Source organism: Pygocentrus nattereri, chromosome 18 (assembly GCF_015220715.1).
Source record: "Pygocentrus nattereri isolate fPygNat1 chromosome 18, fPygNat1.pri, whole genome shotgun sequence".
Lineage (NCBI taxonomy): Eukaryota > Metazoa > Chordata > Actinopteri > Characiformes > Serrasalmidae > Pygocentrus > Pygocentrus nattereri.
In genome coordinates, this window is record NC_051228.1 from 20,727,458 (window position 1) to 20,749,319 (window position 21,862).

Here is a 21,862-nt window from a genome sequence, read left to right on the forward strand (position 1 = left end):
CTCTTTACCCGAGTGTCCAGTACACATGGCCGCAAGTCCGATGACACGACTACAAAGTCAATCATTGAACTGCGGCCTAGGGTGTCCCGGTGCCATGTGCACTTATGGACATCCTTGTGTTCAAACATGGTGTTCGTTATGGACAAACTGTGGTTTGCACAGAAGTCCAAAAACTGAACACCACTCGGGTTCAGATCAGAGAGGCCATTCCTCCCAATCACACCCCTCCAGGTCTTACTGTCATTGCCCACGTGAGCGTTGAAGTCCCCCAGTAGGACAATCGAGTCTCCAGGAGGAGCACTTTCAAGCACCCCTTCCAAGGACTCTATGAAGGCTGGGTATTCTGAACTGCTGTTCGGTGCATAAGCACAGACAACAGTCAGGACCCGTTCCCCAACCCGAAGGCGTAGGGAAGCTACCCTCTCGTCCACCGGGGAAAACCCCAACATACAGGCACCGAGTCGAGGGGCTATGAGAAAGCCCACACCTGCCCGCCGCCTCTCACCATGGGCAACTCCAGAAAAGAAAAAAGTCCAGCCCCTCTCAAGGAGATTGGACCCAGAGCCCAAGCTGTGTGTTGAGGTGAGCCCGACTATATCTAGTCGGTATCTCTCGACCTCGCGCACCAACTCAGGCTCCTTCCCCGCCAGTGAGGTAACGTTCCAAGTTCCAAAAGCCAGTTTCAGCAACCGAGGATCAGAACGCCAAGGCCTACGCCTTCAGACACTGCCCGATCCACAATGCACCGCACCCCTACTACTGCCCCTCCCATCGGTGGTGGGTCGATGGGAGGGAGTTTCCATATATGGACCTTATATACACTGCGAGTGAATGGAATGTTTTGAAACTTTAACAATGCCTGCATACTACATCAAACTCTTATTTATAAAAAGCAATGTAATGGAATTTTACATGATATGGACCCTTTAGATTATAAATAATATACTATAATTCGTCCTTTATAGTGTAGCTGTGTACCTGGAATTTAGTCACCAGTTTCCAAACCATTGTATACATGCAACAATACTGGTTTTATTTATTTCGGTGCAAACAGTGATTCCAAACTTCCAGAAAGTGACTAACTCTTGAACAGTAGTTTATATATCAGCAATACAAAACCCCAAAAACAAATTTATACTTGATCAAAAAATTCTTACATTTTCTTTTTTTTAATGGTTTTAAATATTTTTGGATTTCTTTAAAAGTGAAGTTAAAAGATTTAGATTTAACATGAGCTGGATTTTTTAAAATAAAAAAAATGCTGTCCCATGTGTTCCTATCACTGCCCAAACAGAGTTTTAATCCATAGGCGGAGCGTAATTTGGCCACCCCCCACATTAGAGAGCAGAAAGTGAGGCTGCCCCGAAACAGTCAGTCAGTCATGAAACATTTGGTTATGTGTTGGTAGTGCTCTGATTGTTTTGGAATGTTCAATCATTCTTTTTAATAAAAAGGTTAGGAATAAAAAGTCTGAAAGGTTTTTGAATGCTCTGCAATATGCAAATCTATCAAAAATCTTTTGAATGTTTTTTTTTTTTTTTTATGAATCAATGTATTCATGTAGCCCAACAAAAATAAATTAATTTTGTCAAAATAAGGCAGGCCAATATTTAACCATGTTATATTACTGATTCCCCAGCTCATTCTTAATATACTGCATGCAATACTGCAGCTACATTACGGCAATACTGGCTATAATGAAGTGTAATAGTTTACATTTTACTATTTAAATTAATCAACCTATTATTTAAACATTATGAAAAGACCTTGGGACCTTGTCCTAGTTTCTTACTCACCAGCTCCTCATCTTTGATGGACGAGCGTGAGGCCATGGCAGACGCGATGCCTGCTTTCCTGGCCTGGACCAGCGACTGTGCCACAGAGAACAGATATTATTCAATGGCAGAATAAAAAAAAATCCCAACAGATTCCCAACAACAGTAAAACAATAAAAACAAGAATTAAATCCAATAAAAACTAAAATAACTAAAATTGCTTCATTACATAGCTACCACAGGGTGCAGGATTCAACTAATACAACTAAAATTAATCCACTGCTTGGAAAAAAAAAATCATATAAAAACAGGGGTTTAAACTATGCCAGGCAACAGATGTGCTGGGAAATCAAAGAGTTAGAGACAGTAAATGGATGGAGGGTTGAGGAAGGAACCAAAACATCACTGGTAGGCCAATGTTTGGGATCCTGAATATCTGGTAAAACAGGATGCAGATATGGAATCTTATCAAGAAAATCTAATCTACAAAGCCATCAAAACACCTGTTGTGGAGGCGTAATATTATCTTGCGGAAATGATGACCTTAATAGGAGTATGTAAAGCAGGAGGGTGTGAAACCAAACCAAAACAAACCAGTGTCCGGGTGGGGAAACAAAAACTCCTGTATTTTTTATGCTAAGTAGTTGTGCAAATACATAAGCAGACATAAGCAACAAGCTTCCACATAATGTGCTGCAAACAGGTTCACTGTAACTGACTTTGGGGAAGACAGCATGAAGCCAATCTTCATATAAGTGTGCAGAAGTTTTGAAATAGTATTTGCACATTACTGGAATGGACCAATACCAATTCCACAAATTCGGTATCGTCCATTCCTACTTAACATAAACAATACCCAGTGCTGCTATATCTGCAAAAAGGGTTCATTAAACTTACCATAGCCTGATTCATTGAGTGAATGCATTCAAGGAGAGGCATAGAGGTTTATTTGAAATGTTTTTCAAAGTGGGAAAAGAGGAAAGATATGATTTTAGACCAAAACGCTTGCCAACCTGGTGAGCCAGCATAACTTCTTGCCCTGAGAACTTTGCCTTTAACCCCTTAAATTCCCAGATGTACTATACCCAAGGCTTATTATTCAAGAACTACATGAAAATACAAATAAAGACTGGAGTTATTCTTCAGTTTTAAGTGAAAGCCTGGACTCACTTTGCAATTTAAAGGGTTAAATATACCTCATCTATTATGCAAAAGTCCTTAGCACCATTTGTTTTTGCCAGTGTAACTAATGTTACCTCTATCTAACATTAAAATAAGTACAAATAAATAAAGATAATATAAAAGTAGCATAAGTGTCATGTTTTTAGTAAAGTATCTTGTGAGCCAGTCTGAAGAACATAGTACAGATTTCTCCTGGGCGCCTCCAGTTAGGGCTGAAAGATGAATTGTTTTTATACTGAAAATGCAATTTATGTGCAATTATTTTTATTTTACTCTACACTCAGTCAGTCCGTCTATACAGGGCCAAGAACACTTAAAGACCAAACAGCATGCTTAAAAATTCTTAGCATGATGAAATCGTTCTTCAGACAGATAGTACAGATGTATCAGATGTATAGCACCAAAAAGGGTTCTACTACTGTTAAGCTTGTAACAAGAGAAGAACATGTTTGATATATAGAACCCTTTTCAAAAACGTGTTATGTAGAACCGTATAGAACCCATTCTCGATAAATATAAAGAGCCATTTCATTATGCAAATAACTTTTTATGCATGCAAATGGGTTACTGAGCATGTCCTTACTGAAGAACCCTCTTTTTTAACTGTGTGCAACAGCAAAAGCGCTGCTTTAAGTTTTCAGAGGGGAAACTGAACCTAATAAGAAATTGTGACATGACAATCACAATTTACTGCCAGTTTGGCACACTGTTCAGGGGGTCAAGCTTCAAGCCAAAAAACAGGATATTCTGGTCTTCGTGGCCAAAATAAACCAGGCCTGAATCTCAAATATTGGAATTTAAATTGCAGTCATAATATTACATATTCTCCCCAAAATCATTCAGCCCTACCTCCAGCCATCACACAAATTTATTAAATTCCATCAGTGTAACATAATGTAGCATTCATTAGCCACACCAGATACTGGTAGATAACTTCAAATAATGCTGGGCTGGTGGAGAAGGGGGTGAAATAAACACGTTCTCTCAAATTCACTACTTACTGTATTAAAGTTCTTTGTATTTATTGAAATATTTGTGGTTTTTTTCTGAGCAAATAAACACTTACAGTCCAGATAATTAGTTGTTTAAATATTATTTTCTTGGGTGCCTTGACTTTTGCACAGTATTGTACATGAATTATCTTGTTGTCAAAAGAAAGCTTTTTGCTAAATATTTAAGCTGGCTTAATCACCCTGAACTTGTCAAAATGCACACAGAATTTGTTTAAATAAATAATAATAATAATAAAAAAAGAACAGTGAATTATTATTGATACCTATTACTATTAACTGTTTAACCATTCTACTCCTCAGTCTAGTCCTGGACTACAAAACATTCTTACACTCCACTGTAAGTGCAGTGAATTCCAGCACAAGACAAAATCCCTGTCCAGGAAACTGACCCTTTATGTAAAATACTGGACAACAAAAATCAAACCAATAATGGGCAAGTACGAGGAACAAACTCCAAACTTCTAACTAATTATATCCAGGGTTACATTTACACTGAAATGTTAAGGTCTCAATTACACCGGAATGCCCTGTAGGTTCTAGCTATTAATTAGGTAAATGTGAGGCACAGACTCTAAAGTGCTGTTTAATTATTTTGGGTAAAAACAGGCAAGTATTAAAAAAACGAAATTACAATGAAACAAGTTCTATTAAAGTGAAAAATGACAGAAGCATTTCAGAATTGATTAAATAGGTGGTAAATACAATGAATGTTAACACACTGTCCAAACAATCTCTAACTAAATGCTAAAGACCCAGTCAAACTATAAACTTCTATCATTTGTTTATTCAGTTTTGCTCACAAGTAACAGACAGGTACACACTAAATAAGACTCGATGTCTTCAAGTGTCTTTGTACTGCCTTTTTATCTCACACTCTAAAAAAGACAGTTCTCCATGGGTTCTTTAGTAAAAGTTCTAGATAGAAACATGAACACTCAAAGACCACCTTACTTGATTAAAGGGTTCCTTGCATCATTGATGGAAAATGTGCTGTAGATGGTTCGAACCTTTTTGAAAAGGGTTCTATATAGCATCCAAAAGGGTTCTGCTATTGTTACAAGCTTGACATCATTTTGGGTGCTACATAGAATCCTTTTAAAAACCATCTTACAGCCCACCACACAACCCCTTTAATCATGCAGATCATTATTTGGGTGTTCATGGCTCTATGTAAACCCCTTTTCCTTACTAAAAAGCCCTTAAAGAACCATCTGGTGTTTTTTTTTTTAAGAATACCTTTAACTCCCTGGTTATTATAAGTGACATCAGTAAAATTCAGTTTAATTCAGTTATTACTTACAAACATTTTACCCAAATAATCACACAGCACTTCAGAGTTTGCAATACACATTTAGTCATTTAATACATAGACATTTTTAAAAAGTGCAAAACTGATATATGTTGCTTAGTGAATCTGAGCTAAAATTTGTAAAAGATTCTTTTCGATTGGGATCGATAATTCCATTATCATTTTATAATAAAATTATAAAATCATAAAAAACTTGTTTACCTTTAAAAAAGGAATCAAGATCCTAATTAATCACAAAGCACTCAAATGCAGCAGACGTAAAGTCTGAACTTTTTAATATAAAAAAAACAACACTGAGAAACACAAGTTTGTTGTGTTCCCTGTTCCTAGACAGAGAAACGCAGAAGAATACCTACCACATCACTAACGAGTGGGATTGGTTTCCTCTTCCGTAAATCAGGCATGCTGTCAATCCCAAACAGGCCACTCCCAGTTCTGTGGACAACAGTGCAGATTCTGAGTTTCACATTCACACAACAGTAGAGGCTCATCATAAACAACTGATTACACAAGATTTTAATAGAGTATTTACTGGAACACTGGTCCTGAATCGTGACACACACACACACACACACACACACACACACACACACACACACACACACACACACACATACATACATATATATATATATATATATATATATATATATATATATAGAGTTGCTGTTGGGACAAAACCTTGTATCTCCATTTTTGTTATTTATCAGAATTTGAAGAAGGCAGTTGCCCTTTGAGTTGCGTCAAAGTTTTATGATGAATAGACAAACATAAATAGTCTAAAATGTCTCCATTTACTTCCATCAAGAGTTAAAAAAGATTTTCCTTGTCCTGTATACTTTTTGGAGAAAAGGTTTTGTTCCAACAGCAGCAACTTGCACACACACACATACACACACGGTATATAAAACAAAGAAATGTACAACCCCGCCATCAAAAAAATCCACCCTAAAGCACTTGCAACAGTTCTAAGAGTTCCTCCCACCTTCGAGACACATCATCTTCAGTTTTTAAGATGAAAAATAAGAGTATATAACAACACAATAAAGTGTTGATCAAGTTGGAAGAACTCACCCTGCTTTAATCCAGGCATGTCTGGAATTCTCTCCACTCTGCCGACCCTGTTTAAGTAAAAAAAACAAAAACAAAAAACATTTCTGATTGTTAACGTGTCCTTGTACAAGAGAAGAGAGAGAACAAATATACTTAAATTAGAAAATGTGCAAACATAACAAGAGCTAAGATAAATGACAGACACAATTGGTTGAGTCTCACCACTTTCATGAAGCAGTCAAAAGTTAAAGGACTTCTGAACATAACACAGGGACAAAAATTTTCCTTCCAGCTGTAGAGATTATAAACATATAGAATATGCAACTTCTACAAACACGCACATGCACACAGAATGAACTGAAAAACTGCAGCCCAATATGAGGTTACAACTAATCTAAACTTTTCAGTCCAGGTTTTGAAGTAGCTGCTTTTCACACTTCCCACAATTTGCCTTAGGACATTTACACACAATGGTCCTTATTTATCATACTTTGCAGATTTGACCACCCTGAATGATGTATGAACCACTCCATATCTGGTTAATGAAACTACTATATGACTTTGAAACAGGTGATTTAAGCACAACTGAATCAGCTTCAGTGCACTGAAATGAGTGCTCATGTATCTTATTTCCATATTTTGGCAAAGGACACCCCCCAATTTTTGTCATATGCAGGGATGTACATAAAGCACATTCTGATTTATGCAGATATTTTGTAAAGTGAGCCAAAAAAATGAAAACATTCAAGAGACTAAAAGGAAAAAAAAAGGAAAAAAGTCTTGAAATGGAACAATAATAGTTGCAGCATTTGTTTATATCAGTCTTACATTCCTTTTTTCATTATAAGCATTGCCATGTAAAGTTGTAAGTATTATTGGTTGTTATTTGATAATTTTATTGTAACTGTAACTGATATTATTGATGATAATAACAACTGTGTTTATTTGACTGCAAATCAAGCATTTTAATATATATATATATATAATATAAACACCAGCTACAGCTGTATGCTACAGATTTTACAAATAAAACCCACACAATGAAAGAACATTGTAACTCTGCATTCACAAATACACATTACCTATAATTAGACTTCTTAAGTCTCAAATATTTGAAGAGAGAAAAAAAAAGATATTGCAGATAACGGTCTTATATAGACATTTCAAATCTCTTTTGCTTTGCACTGTTTATATGCTTGATCTCAACCAAATATCAAACTGACTACTTGTGCATCAACAACTATGGGGGGAAAACATAAAAACTCTGGTACACATTTGAGAAATGTGCCTCTGTATGTTTTCCTTCAAGGTATACCATCTGACCAATGCCTTGAACATTCAACCTTAGACGAATGGAGCAGACAAATGGAGGTAAAGCGGGATAGCTGGAGGCCCAAATGGTGTGCCACTGTAGAGCTCTCAATGCTTTGAAGCACTCATATGAGGCAACCATGCTGCAAGACTGCAAGGGCTGATCTTTCAAATGGATTAAACAAAAAAGAATAAAAAATTAAATAAAAATAACCATGGGGCTGAGCTAGATTAAAGAACGGTTAGAGTCAACAACAAACAAAACAAAAAGACATCTCAAGCTGAATATTTTATGCTAATAATACATTCCTATTTTTTTACATCATAAACACAGAAATCTTGCATAACAATAACATGGGCTGATTTCACACAACTGTAAATGAGAATATTCTGTTCTCCTCACATGCAATGTTGTAGATCATGCCTTCAGTTATGAACATTTGAAAACAGTACAAGACGTAAATTAAGAACACGACTTCAACAAAAGGAAAAAAAATAGAACAAATGTTTTAAATTGACCTGCTCATCCTCTCTGCTTTCCTCTGTAAAACAGGTTAAAATAAAACAGTCATGTTTAATGCAAAGATCATGCATAAGAACGTAAACAATTGTAAAACAAGAGAAACAAGCCTTATTTTGAGTAACAGTTTTGTTAGAAAGATTTTCAAAGTTCTTCCTTTTAAATATATAAATCACACGATCATGCAAATTATACCTGGATTGAATTCCTCCTCAGAAAAAGTACGCTTTGATCCACTAGAAATCCTCGACAGTTTATATCTTTGTCTCTGTTCCTTGAGAACACGTTGGATATTGGCAAGGCACTTCTGGTGGTGAGGGTCTAGTTGTTCAGAGCTGTCATTGTCTGGGTCTACCCGATCCTCTGCCTGATTTACCTCAACCTCTGCTTCACGGACAGTGCTCAGTGATCTTGGTTCAATGCCTTCACAAGCAACATGTGGTGTTTCTGCTTGAAGTGGCTCTTCATGACAACTCTCTACTGTTCCTGAACTGGGGTCCACTTTCTCTGAGCTGAGGTCAGGAGAACTGTCTGCATGAGAAACCTCTAGTTCAGTTAAACGTTCTTCTGCACTGACTGAATGGTCCATTGAGTAGTATTCCGTTGGAGTACAAGAGGGAGAAGCAGTTCCAGAAGTTGATCCCAGAAAATCAAACAACTGAGAGTCACCTGATTGGTCCATGTGTAATTTCAGATCATTAACGTCATATTCTCCTTGAAAACAGGCACTGCCTCTCTTTTCAGGTGACAAACTTTGATCCAAGGTTTCACAGCTTGACGGCATAAAACGGTCCGAATCAGATCCATCCAGAGTTGATTCAACTTCCAAAAGATCATTTGAAAGTTTGTCAGGACTAGAGGCTATATCCAACACATTCTCATCTTGACCTTGAGGATCGACCACCTCAAGCCTTTTCAGAGCTCCACGTAGAGCAGACCGAAAGGTGAGCATGGCCTTACTAATCTGTACAACATCAATCCCGACATTGGGTGGCTGGGAACCATCTGTATCAGTGTTTTCAGAGAAATCTGGATCACACTGTACATCAGGCATGCTTACACAAATTCTCTCAGACCACTCTTTCTCTGGGCTATCTGCAAAATCCACGTCAACATGCCCGACACAAAGGCAGTGCTCACAAGAAGAGTGCAATTCTTGGCAGCCATTGTCATAATCATTCAGTCCCATAGTGGAACAACTAAGGCTTCTGGATGGACCACTACACAGCTCATCAGCATATGCATCCATGGTATGGTACCCTGAACTCCGGGAATATGGGCAATTTGGTGTGCAATCACAATCTGTATCAGGCACTGCTTGTTTCCTGGAAAGCCTCCAGTCTGCCACACTGGACAAGCTGGACTGGGAGTTGTATTGGTGTCCAAACAATAAGGATAGATGCTCAGAACTGCTTCGGGAAGAGTGGCCTGGAGTACTAGTCTCTCCACCATTGTATCTACACCAGGTATCAGGTTGTCTGACATCTTCTACTTCATCTGCACTATTCTGGCAAGAACAGTAATCCTCTTCACTCCATACAGTGTCTCCACTCCACCCTCCCTCTCCACTCGTGCTTAAAGGCATGCTTGATGTACCCCAGCCTTCCCTTTGTAGGTCTCTCTCCCTTAAAAGGTAACTACAATCTTGGCCTCTACTTTTGGAGCTGTGACATGAGGATAAAGAACTCATACTCGGGAAGTCCTGGGCATAAAGCCTGTCATGACTGGAGTAGTTTGAAGGAGGTACCCTGCTAGATGATTCATCTGAGTGATCTGAAACCTCAGGTTCATGCAATTTGGATTTTCTTGGTGCATCACGGTAAAAAGGGGTCTCATTCCTTTCAGACTTCACAGGCTTCTGCATGGGACTTTTGTTCTTCTGGGTGGCCACCATCAATTTCTGTTTGCCTAAGCTCCTGTGATGAGTCATTAATCTTCGAGGTGAGGGGTGACCAATGGCACCAGCTGAATAGAGCTCCTCGATTTCCATCAGCACAGCATCCACACAGCAGGAAACTTCATCAACAGAGCCACTCACCGATGTCAAGTACTGCCTCAAGTCTGAGATCTCCTCTTGAATTTTATTAATCCCCTGAAGCTCTTTTAAAATGTGTTCCACTATGGTGCTGGAACTTTTTTCCTTGCTTTTGCCTCCTTCTTCCTTGGCAGGTCTTCCCATCTCTTCCATCTTAGATCTTTTGTCTACACAGTCTCTGTAGCCAGACAGAGGGGTGCTGGTGTGCACTTGGCCAAGAATTCTGACAGCACCTTCTCTGTTCAACTCCGTCTCCTCAGTGAAGTGTTTCCTGTCCACTTTAATATCAGTTTCAGCATTTGGCAGAGAGGTAAGACCACATTCATGGCTAGATGATTCCTGATTTATTTCACAGGTGAACATGTTTTCCTCCACCTCTGGATTGGCATGCTGAAGGTCATGCTCCTCTGGACCCTTAAGACATTTCTGGATCTTTTTGCGCAGGCCACGTCTAACATTGGGGCTCTGGGCTCTCTTCTTGCCCACTTCTTTTCTCTTGGCCACATTCGGCAGGAAGATGCCAGTTTCGTTTGTCTCATCTTGTTCATTGTTACAACTTAGGGATAACATTCCTTGGGCTCAGGTTCCCTTGGGTACTGACCACTTTAGGGTCAGATGATCGTTACATATTGACCATCAGCTTGAGGTCATAGAAAATTGTTTTTCACTTGCAAATGTCACCTGTAACATATAAATAAGCCCTGTTCAGTTATATGCTGTCAGAATAATCATACACAGTAGATTCCATTTGTCAAAAATATTTGACAATGAAAGAAATGAGAAGAATTGGCATATCTTGAGGACTTGGCCATTGACTCACTAGGACATGAGAAATGTTCCATTCTCAATCAAACTGCTTGAGAAACACCCCCAAACTATTCACATTCAACAGTAAGGCATCCAGTAATTAATGCTGAGGAATCCTAAAAGACTGATGTTTAATTACTGCTAGGTCTGATGAAAACAGATAAACAGTTGGTCAATGTAATGTAAACCCCTCAATGATATTTAAGGATCATCAACAAAACTTCTTCATATTTTATCTATTGGAAAACCATCCTTTGTCACTCAGGAACAAATGGCGGGTACTGTAAAGCTGGTCTTAAATCAGTGACCACTCACTCACTGAAATGATACAGCAGGCATCTGATAACATGGCAATTAGACAACAGCTCAATTATCTTGTCTGTGTCCAGTTCAGTAAAGTGTCTACACTTTAATACTATGCTAAATCTGTCTTTGTCTCTGAACACACATATTTAAATGTGAATGCTAGAAATAATGCATTAAACTATTCATCATATGAATAATCTGCTTGCGTGTCCACAGAAGCAGATTCTGACTAATAATGTTGTCTACACTAGCAAAATACAGGCAAAATAGTAGAGAAACAGCAGACACTGAAGTGTTTGTATGTGCTCCACTTTATAAATATGAGTCCAAGAAAGTGTGTACAGGCTTGACACATGCGTTGGGTAATTCTTATTTAGAATGAGGCAGTGTCTATGTGAATGCAATCCAGCTGTGTGCACCATGTGTCATTTAGTTGTTACCCAGAAGCCTGCTGGGTCTAATGGCTGCTTTACCATTTCCTCAGCCTGACAGGGTGACACCACATTTAGCTGGTCTTTTTTCAGCAGAATAATTTATGGGATTGTGACCCCTCTTGCACACGCTTCATCAGCCTTGTTGGTAAAAAAGCTAATATCTAATATGTGTGACGAAGCCCTGCAAACTGCTCTTGTTGACTGCTACTTTGCCAATGTTTTTGAATATAAATGGTGTGCAGCCTGGTGTACAACTGTAGTTTTAGCGCACAACTTCTAATATATTTGAAATGAACAGAAATGCCAAATTGTTTTAAAAGGACTAATTCAAAATGTAGTATTTCGCAAAAGACTTGGAAAAACGTCTGGTTCTATTGACTTGCCTTAAAAGTAAAGTAGGTTTTATCCTTCTCCTGTCAAGTTACCATTTTGGAAATGAAATGAATTGAATATTATCTGAAAATGAAATCATATTATGTATCCTTGTGAATTCAGCAACACAATTTTTGCTATCTTATGGTTCCATGTAAGCTAGATTTGTTTGGCTTTGGAATTACTTTACTGCCATTTGTTAAGCGTTGCAGTGTTTTAATTTAAAACATTATTACATTTTGATGTATAATTTTTACATTTATCCAATGCATTCAATAAACATAACTGAACTTTCTGATTGCTTGTATGCATCTTAAGATTGAACTCAAATGTGGGACATAAACAAAACCGAGAATACCTATCTGCAGAGCCACAGAACCACAGTTTCACACCAGCAGTTTCTCATCACAAGATTTAAGTCGGTAGTATTCAGCGCATGCACAGACACTCGTTTGTTTTTTTTCTTAGCAAGTTTTAGGCTTATCAACATTTCAGTCATTTTATGTGGGTTTTTAATAAATATTTTTCCTATTTTAAGCTTTAGGCTATAACAAACTGGTTTGAACGCATATAGAGATTCACAGGGTTAATATTACACAAACTACAGCTTATGTTGCCTGGATAAACGAATGGATTATGTAGACATATAGCTCAGTTAACTTACTTTTAATTATGTATACACTTATATTGCATGTGCAGACATAAAGCTTTACCTTAAGCAGCTTAAACTGAGCATAATATTAAGCATTAGGCTAAAACAAACTGGTTTTTTGAACACATCCCTGGTGAAAAAATATCAGTTTCTGATGGTTTTGTAATATGTTCTGGCTTATAGTTTAATTGGCTACCAAAGGTTGATTAATATATTGGCAGGTATCCCTTCCTGAATGGTAATATGATGACACATACAAACAGCACAGCCAGTGTTGACATCAGAGCCGTTGAAATATGAATGGGATGCTCGTATCACTCAACTTTCCTATAAGGACTGTTTACATTGCACAATCGCGCTTTCCTACTGCACAGGTGTTCCCCTGGCCTGAAACCGATGGAGTGAAACTGTGGGTGTAAATCTGCGGCTCTGCAGTCACGCACTTCTCAACAAAACTGGCATTTTGACATAAATAGCCTTTATAAATTAAATGCACTTATTAAATGTAGCTTTCATTTTCTATGTAATAATGAGCTACTTTGTGCTTTATGCTAAAAAGTTCAGCATTTACTCAAATCCACAGCTGAGACCTAAAGGTACCCATAGTTGCAAACAAAATGTCAGTATTTTATTGTATAATAGAAAAAGAAGATGGCCACATGCAGTCCTCTACAGCAGCCTCCAATGTCCTTTTGATGCTAATGGTGGATCAGCGGTTTGGCCAGAACCACAGTTAGTTGTGAGTCATCATCTGAAGCAAGCAATGGAATACATTTAACCGTGATGTGCTCCAGCGACCATTCCGAGCACAGCTAATGTCTATTACTCCACAACGAGGTGGTCATTGAAATTCAGAGATGGTCCTGCTACGCTCCTAAATGCACTCAATGGCCGACATGATTATAACTGTGACTCCAGCAACGTGCGCTTGAGGTGGTGGCACTCAAGGGCAAGCATTGGCTCGGCGCCTGGAGTTTGAAATGGGACCTTATATATGATATTCTTCTAGACATTCCGTGTCTGTTCTGGAATCAGGGCTGTCTATATCATACTCCAGTTCTTGTCACCATGATGCCGGTTTAATTTTCATTAAAAATATTGTTGCTGATTCCAAATGTTGTCAACAAAACGTTTTATCAGTAAATGATATCCCTCAGTGCCAAAACTGCAACAGGTTAAAGCACTGTATTCATGCTTAGGTCTGAATCTCCCAACAGTCTACACTCTATATCATAGCATTATTTGTGGTGAAAAACAGTTACAGACCAGCTTCCTGGGCATATCAAGCCCAGGCTTGGACTAAATTACACTAAATGGTCAATCGCCATTGGAAATGCACCAGTGGAAATTTTAGTTTCAGTTTAGGCTTAATCTGGGTCTAGGGAATTATAGTCTGAGTTATAAAGCATGGCAAAATCAGATTTAGATTTATACATTATTACAGATGTATACATTATTACAAAATTAGATTTTTTTTCTCCCCACATCATTACCAAAAATGTTTTGTGATAAACAATTACAATGAAAATATTAAAGATATGCAAGTTTGAGGCATTTTTGTGAGGTTTGCATAAATGCAACCATGGTCTTTCATTTCCACCACTTTTTAGAATTATACACACCAGACCCATTTACTCTATGTCCAGCTCATTAGGTAATTACCAAGCCCTATGTGAGTTGGGTTCGTATGTCGAGGCATAGAGGAGATACTTACAATAGAAATTTTAAACATTTAATTTCTTTACTGTATGAAAATTACTTGCATATATACAGTTTTGTGTGTAACAGACTCACTTATATTGAGAAATATTCTAAAATACTTCGCCAAAACGCACCCCAACGAGAAACGCTTAAGAAACATCACGCTTTCTTGGTCGGTGACTTTCTAAAAACAATAAGAAAAATAAAAAATACAATAACAAAATTTGGGTCACTGAGGGATATTCCTGTTTACACAAACTGTACTGAAACATTCTGAATCCACATTCAATACAGGCCAGTGTTTCACTCTATATCTACAATCAACTAACAATAAAGGGTTAAAATCTTGAGTGTCATTCGAGGTAAAACTCACACTAACCCCACTTCCTCAGTGTGAAGCTTAACCCCAGTATCAGAGTAGAACAGGACGTCTGTGTTTGCTTGGCCAACAGAAATGAATGAATCACACATTCAGTACGAAAGCCTGCCAGACAAATGGCTACCAATGATAGATGATTAAAGGCTTAGAGGAGCTGGTCGCTTGCCATTTTACAGTCATATAAATGCATCAGAATATTAAAAACAGTAAACTGTGTGCATGAACATGGACTGAAAAGCACATTTTACATGGCTGGATTATTTGAATCTTCCAAATGAATATTTATTAAGCACCTAAATATTTCCCTGTACATCCTAAATCTACTGGCAATGAAAAATCAGGATGCCATGTGAGTCATAACATGATAATTATGATTATAACATAATGATAATCATGAATCCCACCCCTTCTATCTGAGGTTTAAGCCCGTCTGACCAAGAATACATGCTTAAAAGCTTAGCACAGCCATTAGCTCGCTATTTCACAGGTATCATAATACGCCCTATCTCTACTTTGTTTACAGTATGATTCCAGAGACAGAGAGAGAAACACTTCTAAATTCCTAATCGGAAACTCCACTACTCCTGGCACAAGTTGAGCCTTGTTTTTAGGTCAGAGTTCTGTCACAGTGAAAAAGACTCTGGGCCATTTGAGAAATCATGTTAATCAGCTCTTGGTGGCCTGTCCTGTTTAACCTAGTTAACGCTGATCTCCCTACCGACTGGAAGGAAATGATGAGGGTTTTGGTCATTTTTAATGGGAAAATGCCTTAATATGCTCAATAATGATTACACGCACTTTAGACATGCTGAATTGCTTTATTTGTGTTGTTTTAAACACATGAATTAGTTTGACTCACCACTTAAAAGCCTCCATGTGACTATTTCAAGAAACATTATTTCTAGTTTTTAACAGTTTGATGAGAAGGGAACACCTCCACTCATGAGTCATAATTTTGTACAAATCATCATAAGGTCTGTTAAAAAATAAAGGCACCAAAGGGGTTCTTTGAAGCAATGACCTAGAAGAACCACACTGGGTTCCCTAAAGGACCTTTTGATAAACTGTCCCTTATAAAGACACTTCTGTAAACAAGACAGAAGTGTGAAGAACCATTTTACCTCCACATGATGTGCAATCTCTACAGCAATTAAAGCCGTTTCCTAGAATTGCAAGTCCAAGCCAAGAACTGTTTGGGAAGCTTGGAGGTACTTGTATGATTTACATATTCAAACAAAAACTGAACTGATCTGCTGTTCTGTTCTTTAAAGAACCATCACTTAAAGAGCCAAATGTGGTTCTATACCAATCAAAGTCTTCACCTCGAACTGCATGCTGAAACTAGGAACAATTTGGGATTTTTTACTCCATGTAGATGTTCTTGCATGACTGATGTCCTCAAACAAAAACTTAACACCTTTTGTTTAGCTCTATAAAGAACCATCCGATGAAGAAACACATTTGGCTCTATAAGGAATTCTTTATCAGACAGTTCTTTAAAGAGTCACATTTGTAAAAGAGATGTGAGTGTGATGCTTAAAAGAAACTCCATATGATGTAAAGGTTTTATGCCAGTTCTTCCTAGAACTGTACATCCAAACCAAGATCCAATCAGGAACCTTGAAGGTTGAGTGCCCTGGTCATGTGAGAACCTTCAAGATTCTATACCAACAAAAGGTTATTCCTAGAACTGCATGTCCAAGCCAAGAACCACTCCGGGAACCTTGGAGGTTCTCGTGTGACTGAGGCACTCAAAGAAAAAAACTTTTGTTTTGCTCTTTTAAGTGCCATCCACTGAAGAACCATCTAAAAACATTGGGGTCTTCAAAGAGCCACTGCCATAAATGAGATGAAGGAGCTTTTTTAAAGTTTAAAGAACGTCCACATGGTGTAAAAGTTCGATACAAATTAAACATTTTCTGAAATGTTTGAAAACAGCGCATCAAAGCTAAGAACCATTAGGAACCTTTATTCCTTTATGTATTATTACATCATAAAAAATAACCTACAGAAAACTACAAATAACAAATCTTACCTTGCGTTTACCGTCGAAGCACCAAGAAAAGGCACGCTTCACTTTCAGAGAACCATCCGATCCACAATGAAGAGCGTCAGGTGTGATGAAAGTACCGCCGAGATATAAATTCCAGCATTATGAGCAAAATCTGTCTCAGATCGGAAGGGACTGACTTCTGGCATTAAACAAACTTGAAAAGGCAGGGTCTGGCAACCCTCTTCACAGTGAAATACAGTTGAGTGTGGTACTGTCCAGACTGGCATGACACTGTAACAGTCTAATATCTTTCCCTCCTCACTCTCTCTAACCCCCTCCCTCTCTTTCTTTCTCTCCCCTTTCTCTCCCTCTCTCTCTCCCTCTGTCCTCTGGCGATGTATTCCAGCACAAAGCTAATCTGAAACTGTCAAAATGCCAGCGCTCTGTCTCTCCTCCATTCCTCTACACTCTACTCTCTTATCGGCTCCCTCCCTCCCTCTCGCTCTCTTTCATTCTCTCCTTCCCTCCCGCTCCCTCTCTTCCTTTGACTCCTATATAAAACATTAAGGACACTGCACAAATGCACATATCGGTGCTGTCGTTACGAGTATCTAAGAAAAAAAAAGGCAATAAACATTCTTACAATGAAACGCAAGCTAACGTACATTAATTTTAATTGTTTGGTACAGCATCATTCAATTTGACATAGAGGGAAGAGCAGCTGGTATTTTCAAATTATATAAAAAAATGAAAAAGCATCAAGTTAGCAAAAATATGCTTCATTTTCATGCAACCATGACTACGACAAGAACAATGCGCTCAAATGAAAGCACCATCTTTTAAGATGGCAAAAGGCTGCTTTTGTTAAGCTAAAAAGGTATAAATCTGTATTTTAGCCAGTTGTGGCAGCGGGACGGCGCACTGAAGGAATGATTCATGCTTCATTAATGCCTTTTAAGGCAACAGGCTTGTGTTTTGAGTGCCACTTTATGTCCTTCATGACAAAATTTATATCTCCGTATGCTGTGCTAAAACCATGCCTGTTCTCACTCCCACTCTATTCGATTAGCAGGCATTTACGCAGGCAAGTCAAACAACCCTCACACCAGCGATCTCCATAATGGAGCCTCAAGGCAAGACCAGTCTATAAGAGAGCTTAATTAGCATTAACTCAATAATATTAATGGAAAACTTTTCTCTAATGCCACATGCCCACCACGACAAGACTTACATATTGTTCTTATAGTCCAACAATGTTCAACATCTTCTCTAGTCTTGTAAGACTTCATATTTTGATATTCTGCTTGTCTTTTAAGAGGCTCACAAGGCTCATTTGCGATCACTCTGTCACGTGTTGCCATCACAGTTTGGGGTTAATTTAAGCCCCAGTGAATCACATATGTTCAGCCAAACAAAGACACAGAAGGCTTGGTCCCACAATTAGAAACTGTTAAGGTGAGTAAGAGCAAGAAAAAGAGGAATACAGACTAATCAATGTCAGCAGCAGTATTAAATGTAAATATCAGACTACGCTTCTCTGAGGGCCTTCTATCTACAAATATTGCAATAATACTCTTACTTCATTGCTAAGTTTTGGTTGGAAACAAAAGGGATGAAATCCCAAAATGCTTGATGGAAGCGATGGAAATCCAATCAAGATTTTTTTAGTGGTATCTAAGTAGACACAGCGAAACAAGCTCTCCTATGCTTTTTCTCCACAGTTTTAACAATAAATGGTCTTAAATGCTCTAGTTCATGTATCACTGCTAATTTCCCTGCCTTTAACCCTAAAGACTGACATGCAGACTGCTAGTCTTGCCTAGCTAGTAGCTAACAAAAAGGCTAAGAGAAAGATTTAAGATGAACACAATTCAGAGACAAATGTATTTATTTGCCTTTATAATTACTCAAGATGATCTAATACATTTATTCTGCAAGCAGAAACACTAAAGTTGATGTAAAAAACTACAAAGTTGCAAACCTGAAGTCAGCAACTATCACCAGCTTGTTATTTAAATTTAAATGGTTATATTCAGTTACTTTCCACCATTTAAGGTGGAACAAGAAATTTTGAACAAGAAGCTGATTTTAGCCTCGCAGTAACTAGAGAGGCGAGAAAAGTGGCTGTAGCTGAGCTAAAACTAAAACCAGAGCAAAGTAAGTCTGTATTTTTGTTCCTATTGTATTTTTAGCCTATATTAGTACGTTAGCACATACTGAGACATATTTACAGCCAATTGAGTCATACTTGCAGTAAAATGGACAAAAAATGTGGCTCCCAAGGCGGTCTGATTTTTACTAAAAGGACAAAATGGCTCCAACATTTGGGTCACCAACCCCAGGGTTAGGATTTCAGGAGCTAAACTAAAGGCCCTACATTCTCAATTAGCTACCAACATAAACAAGAAGTGACAGCGGAATCCCATTTTAATTTACAATGGGACCAATTTTGTGAGAAAAATATGGAATTACCAAAGTTCTAGATATGTCAATGTCTGGGACAAGCTGTAGTCTAACCAGGCTTTAGGCAGCTGTCAGGAATGAACAACACCAACAGCAGCTATATACCACCGAATCACTGTTCAACTGCTACATACAAGGACAAATATATGTTAGTGCACAAGCATCACCTTAGTACTAATATACTATAAGAAATACTTTTAGAGCACTAGCTTAAAATAGCATTATCACAGAAGTGTATGTTCTGCATTTTTTGACCAAGATTTAAAGCCTTAACTACAGGCCTAGCTCTAACAGTCAGTTTGTTGGCAGGAATGAACTAAACTGCAGCATCCAATGTGAATTTCACCTCCAAAAAATGAGAACTTGCATTAGCATATACTGTACATCACATATTTTTATATTTATTTCTCATTCTAACCAATTGTGAGCTGATTCACAATTCAGTATGATGATTCATTGGGGCAACAGTTGCTATCAGTTGTGACATTGGATTTGTTTGTCTTTACCATTAGCTTTTAAGTTTCTGACCTCACTATTATTTTTGACACTACTAACCACTTCTATATGCTGTTGGAAGTTGAAGATCTTTTTGTACATTTTATATTTAATTTATTACCATCTTACTGTACTGCCTCCTTAGGTGACAAATGGGGCATTTACACAACTTGCATAGTATTTTTTATTGTTCTCTGAGGACCACATGCACCATGAGACTGTGTAGCAACTTGTGTTCTTAAGTTGTAAGTTTATGCTGAAAAAACATCAATTTTTGCGTTAAACGAGCACAAAAGAGTGCCATCCACAGCTGACCAATTCAAATAGATGATGCGTTCTCTCTGAAGAAAAAACCTGATTGGATTGATGATTATCGTTAGGCTCGGTCTTTCAAGTTCTTTCAGTTTTCACTGTCTCATGTTCATCGACTGAAATGAAAATGAAAGAAGCACATCCTGTCTTGTTTGAAGGGCAGGGCTTGTGTTCAAAAAAGTATTATGTGAATGAGCTTAAAAATAAAACCATATTATGACTATGGATCAGATCTCATAATGGTCACAAAAAAGTATCCTTTTCCACTTTTTTGCACAATTTGAAAGCTCCAGGTACCTATGTATTGTGTTTAAATGTCATAATTTATAACATAATTACCAAAATTATCTGGACAAAATCTTTTTCCATTACCTTCAACTACAGTCAATTTCTTCTTTCTCCTGTACAGTTACCATTTTGAAGATATAAAGTTTTGTTCTGACAGCAACATAACTCTGTATGCAAAGCATGATTTGTGCAAATCCAAGCCATTTACAGGATGTTTATAACATTCTAACTTGTACTTAGCACAACTTTCTTTCCCCAACACACACGCATAGACACATGCTCTCTCTCTCTCTCTCTCTCTCTCTCTCTCTCTTTCTCCAGCCTCCTGCTTCCCCCTGTTTAATTAGTCCTCTAGACTTTATCAGTGATGGCTAGACAGCATCTCAGGAGTGCCTGACCTTGGCCTTTGCAGATTAGTGCTGTGGGGTCTGGAGTGGCTTCACCTGACTGATATCAAAGCCAAAGATTAACAACCATGCCCTGGGTCCTTCTAGTCTGACGGAATGGACCACACATCACATTCTTAGCCAGACTGACTGATCTGCGCTGTGAAGAAGCTCCAGTCAAGAAGAGTCAAGAGGGCACTAGAGCTACTTCAGTTTTCATCGTCATTGACTAATTTGGCACTTGAGAGCAGGAAATGCTCATATTGTACATTTTTGAGAGGACAAGGTTATTACACTTTGGATATTTGATAATGAGTATGTTTACAGGCACTCAATAATCTGATCATAATTGGATTTCTGCAGTTTTCGGATTATTCAAATGGTCATGCAACCAGGCACTCTGATTGCTTACATCAGAGTAAGATCTAGGAATCCGGTCAAGAAATTGGATAAAGGGAGCTGGATTACTCAGTAATCAGATTCCTCAGTGCATGTAAACTCGGATTTCTTTCTCAGTCTGTGCATGTGCAAAACAGGCCACGGTACCTGAAATAGGCAAACAGCATTGCCTTGAGTGATGCTGGAACCAACTACATGCTTGACGAAATGAAGGATTTAATTATTCTTCATCTTCTAGATAATTTATGTTCGTATTTTCAGGTAAAGCAGTGCAATGTTTAAAAAAATAAAAATAAAAAGAAAGCTGCAGCATGAAGTTTGAATTTTCCGTCACGTTTACTGGCTGGTTACAAAGCAGAAATTTGATTAATGCCTGGCTCATGTAGACATGGAGTTTCCCAATTATCTGATTACTCAAGTGCATATAAACGCATTGATCAGATTACTGACAAAATCTGATTTTCTGCAGGTATCGGATTATTGATTTCATGTAACTGCACTTAGTATTACTGTCACAATGTCAACAATGCTGACTGACAATGTTATTCTGGTGTTGAGATTCGACTTTGGTGCTTAATTCCAAGTGCCTGTTTAACCATGAAAAATATGCCATCCATAAATCAGAAACAGCTGACCATGTGGCCATAGTGGACGACCCCTCTCACCCCGTCTTATGG

General features: G+C 38.1%; 1 protein-coding gene across 5 annotated transcripts in view; it reads right to left on the reverse strand.

Annotated features, from left to right (window-relative positions):
• unc13bb (unc-13 homolog Bb (C. elegans)) overlaps positions 1–21,862 on the reverse strand; it is a 162,822-nt gene that overhangs the window by 49,883 nt on the left and 91,077 nt on the right. For 2 of the 5 annotated variants that reach the window (XM_037547064.1, XM_037547063.1), the window contains exons 1-6: positions 16,885–17,151; positions 8,359–10,879; positions 8,163–8,185; positions 6,354–6,400; positions 5,636–5,714; positions 1,797–1,871 (exon numbers count right to left, since the gene is read on the reverse strand). In XM_037547064.1, the coding sequence (XP_037402961.1) occupies positions 1,797–1,871; positions 5,636–5,714; positions 6,354–6,400; positions 8,163–8,185; positions 8,359–10,768 (2,634 nt within the window). In that variant the 5' untranslated portion in view covers positions 10,769–10,879; positions 16,885–17,151. Of the gene's footprint in view, positions 1–1,796; positions 1,872–2,672; positions 2,679–5,635; positions 5,715–6,353; positions 6,401–8,162; positions 8,186–8,358; positions 10,880–16,884; positions 17,152–21,862 lie in introns of those variants that run through there. The other 3 variants (XM_037547066.1, XM_037547065.1, XM_037547062.1) reach the window with 2 other exon arrangements.